Source organism: Alexandromys fortis, unplaced genomic scaffold, assembly GCF_014885135.2.
Source record: "Alexandromys fortis isolate MF-2015 unplaced genomic scaffold, M_Fortis_MF-2015_v1.1 scaffold_14, whole genome shotgun sequence".
NCBI classification, from domain to species: Eukaryota; Metazoa; Chordata; class Mammalia; order Rodentia; family Cricetidae; genus Alexandromys; species Alexandromys fortis.
The window spans coordinates 5,952,620-5,954,932 of record NW_026067910.1 but is presented as its reverse complement, the minus strand read 5'-3'; the positions used below and the strand labels follow the sequence as shown (position 1 = coordinate 5,954,932).

Genomic DNA, 2,313 nt, shown 5'->3' with positions numbered 1-2,313 from the left:
CTATGCATCTTTGCTACTGTCATGAAGAAAAAACATTCTCCGCTGTTGCTAAGAACGCATTGGTCACTACCTAGCTCATCTCTCTATGGAGATAAGCATGGTTAATGGGATTTCACTTCTCTTTGACTCTTAAGAGCGCTAGTTCTGCTCCATTCACTGCCACGTTGTTCAAACAATGTATATGGTGAAGTTTCCATTTTAAAATTGATAAAGCTCTCCTTTTTTTTTTTACTTACTTTTTAATTTTAACTTAAAATAATACGGAATAGAGCTCTCTCTTTGCCTCTTTATTATAGATTGGAATGTGGGGACTGCCCTGGCCTGCCTATCTGCTACCACAACCCCTCCCCCACAATGGTTACAGCCGCAAACCTTCTGGAACCCGGAAGTGACGCAAGACGTACAGTGCTGTTGGGAAGAGACGGATTTGTAAGCCCCAGAAGTTCTACCCCGACGCTGGCGGCTGCTGCTACGGGAGACTCTTTGGGGAATCATTGGGAAAACCATTGGTCGCCATGTCTGACAAGGAAACAAAACCTTCAAGTGAGGTCTTCGAGACTAAGAAGGAAAAAATTATTAAAGTCAAAGTGATTGCACAGGATGGAAATGAGATATACTTCAAAGTGAAAATGACAACGCAACTCAAGAAACTCAAAGAAACCTATTGTCAAAGACAGGGCGTCCCATCGAATTCACTGAAGTTTCTCTTCGAAGGCCAGAAGATTGCTGATAACCACACCCCAGATGAGCTGGAGATGGAGGAGGACGACGTGATCGAAGTTTATCAGGAACAAAAGGGGGGTCATTCAGTGGTTTAGATATTCTTCGTAATTCGTCTGTTCCCTTCATACTGCTTTATTTTTTAAAATGGTTCTTTTGCTAAGTGGTATTCAGAGTGAAAACGGAATACTGTCTCTCCATCTCTTTCGAATGTCTGGCAATCTGAATTCTAGCGATCAATATTCATTATTGGTTGTTTTCATTGTGCTGATTTTGGCCATCAAACCTCAGCTTCCTTCATATTGTCTCTTCTAAATGTTCTATGTGTACCGTGAGGCTACCTTTCTCAAGACCAATTCTAGCTTTCCGATGCCGTCCAACCGGCCAGGAATTTTGGCATGTGGCTGCTTCACACATGGCAAGCGATTTTCAGGGGAAGACGGCGGCATTTTCAGAGAACTGTGGAAAACGGCCTCTTCTTAACTTGAAGCTGCTTCTAAAACCTGAGGATCTGGACCAAGAGCAGAATACCAGGTTTGGCGTTAAGATGACAGATAATGGTGATCATAACAACCCACTGCAAAGGAGCCTTCACTGAAGAGAAAGCATCTCCAGACTGAACCAGTCTTTTCAGACGAACCCAGATATGTTCTAATAGTCATCAGCAGTTAATAATGAAGTTATTCCTGCAAAAATTATATGAGACATGTTAACTCATTGAAAAGAATGCCTGCTGTTACAATAAACCGGGCATTTAACATCAAACTTTAACAAATACATTCTGTCAAATTTGCTTCACTTTTTAGAACCAAGGTGTTTCCCATATAAAATTCTCAACCTGGTCTCATTACTTTTCTCTCTTTTATGCTTTTCTTTCTTCTTAAAAAATATTTATTACTTTTAGTTGTGTATGTGGAATATGAGTACAGGTGCCCATAGTAGTCAGAAATGCCTGATTTCCCTGGAGCTGAAGCTTCAGGTGACTGTGAACCTCCCAACATGGGTGCTGGGAACCAAATTTCAGTCCTCTACAGGAATAGTACTTAGTATGCACTCTTAACTATGGATCTATCTTTCCAGCTCTTTTTTCTCCCTCGAAAGTAATCTTTATCCTAAAGATAACACACATATATGTATATCTATGTATGTGTGTGTGTGCATGACTATGGATACTCACATACAACCCAATCAATCTCGTGTGTGTATTTTTATAACATGTTCACTTTAAATAGTATTTGTATAACTTTGAAACATGTATAGCTATTAAGATGTATTCTTTGAGCTGTATTTTATCAACATTTTCAACTTAATTTTATTAGCATTTATAGATTTCATTATTGTTTTCTTGAACTATAGTGTTACGTTACATTTAACATGACCTCAGGATTATCACTTCCACAGCACCACAAGGTCAAGGCCACATGATGGGATAAATCCAGAAAGAAGTAAATGTTAAGGGTGTGCACAGAGCCGGGCGGTGGTGGCGCGCGCCTTTAATTCCAGCACTTGGGAGGCAGAGGCAGGCGGATCTCTGTGAGTTCGAGACCAGCCTGATCTACAGAGGTAGTTCCAGGACAGGCTCCAAAGCCACAG

At 40.7% G+C, this 2,313-nt stretch overlaps 1 protein-coding gene across 2 annotated transcripts; it reads left to right on the top strand.

Annotated features, from left to right (window-relative positions):
* Positions 1 to 515: 515 nt before the first annotated feature.
* LOC126499153 (small ubiquitin-related modifier 1-like) lies at positions 516 to 818 on the top strand. 2 transcript variants are annotated; one of them, XM_050138254.1, is made up of 2 exons: positions 516 to 680; positions 756 to 818. In XM_050138254.1, exons 1-2 carry the CDS (start codon positions 516 to 518, stop codon positions 816 to 818), a joined length of 228 nt encoding a protein of 75 aa, XP_049994211.1. The 2 variants fall into 2 exon arrangements, with proteins under 2 accessions (XP_049994211.1, XP_049994210.1); XM_050138253.1 differs by having other exon boundaries at positions 516 to 818.
* Positions 819 to 2,313: the final 1,495 nt, after the last annotated feature.

What these genes read in the sequence shown, in the direction of transcription:
- LOC126499153 (XM_050138253.1), top strand. Translation starts at nt 516, where the DNA reads ATGTCTGACAAGGAAACAAAACCTTCAAGTGAGGTCTTCGAGACTAAG.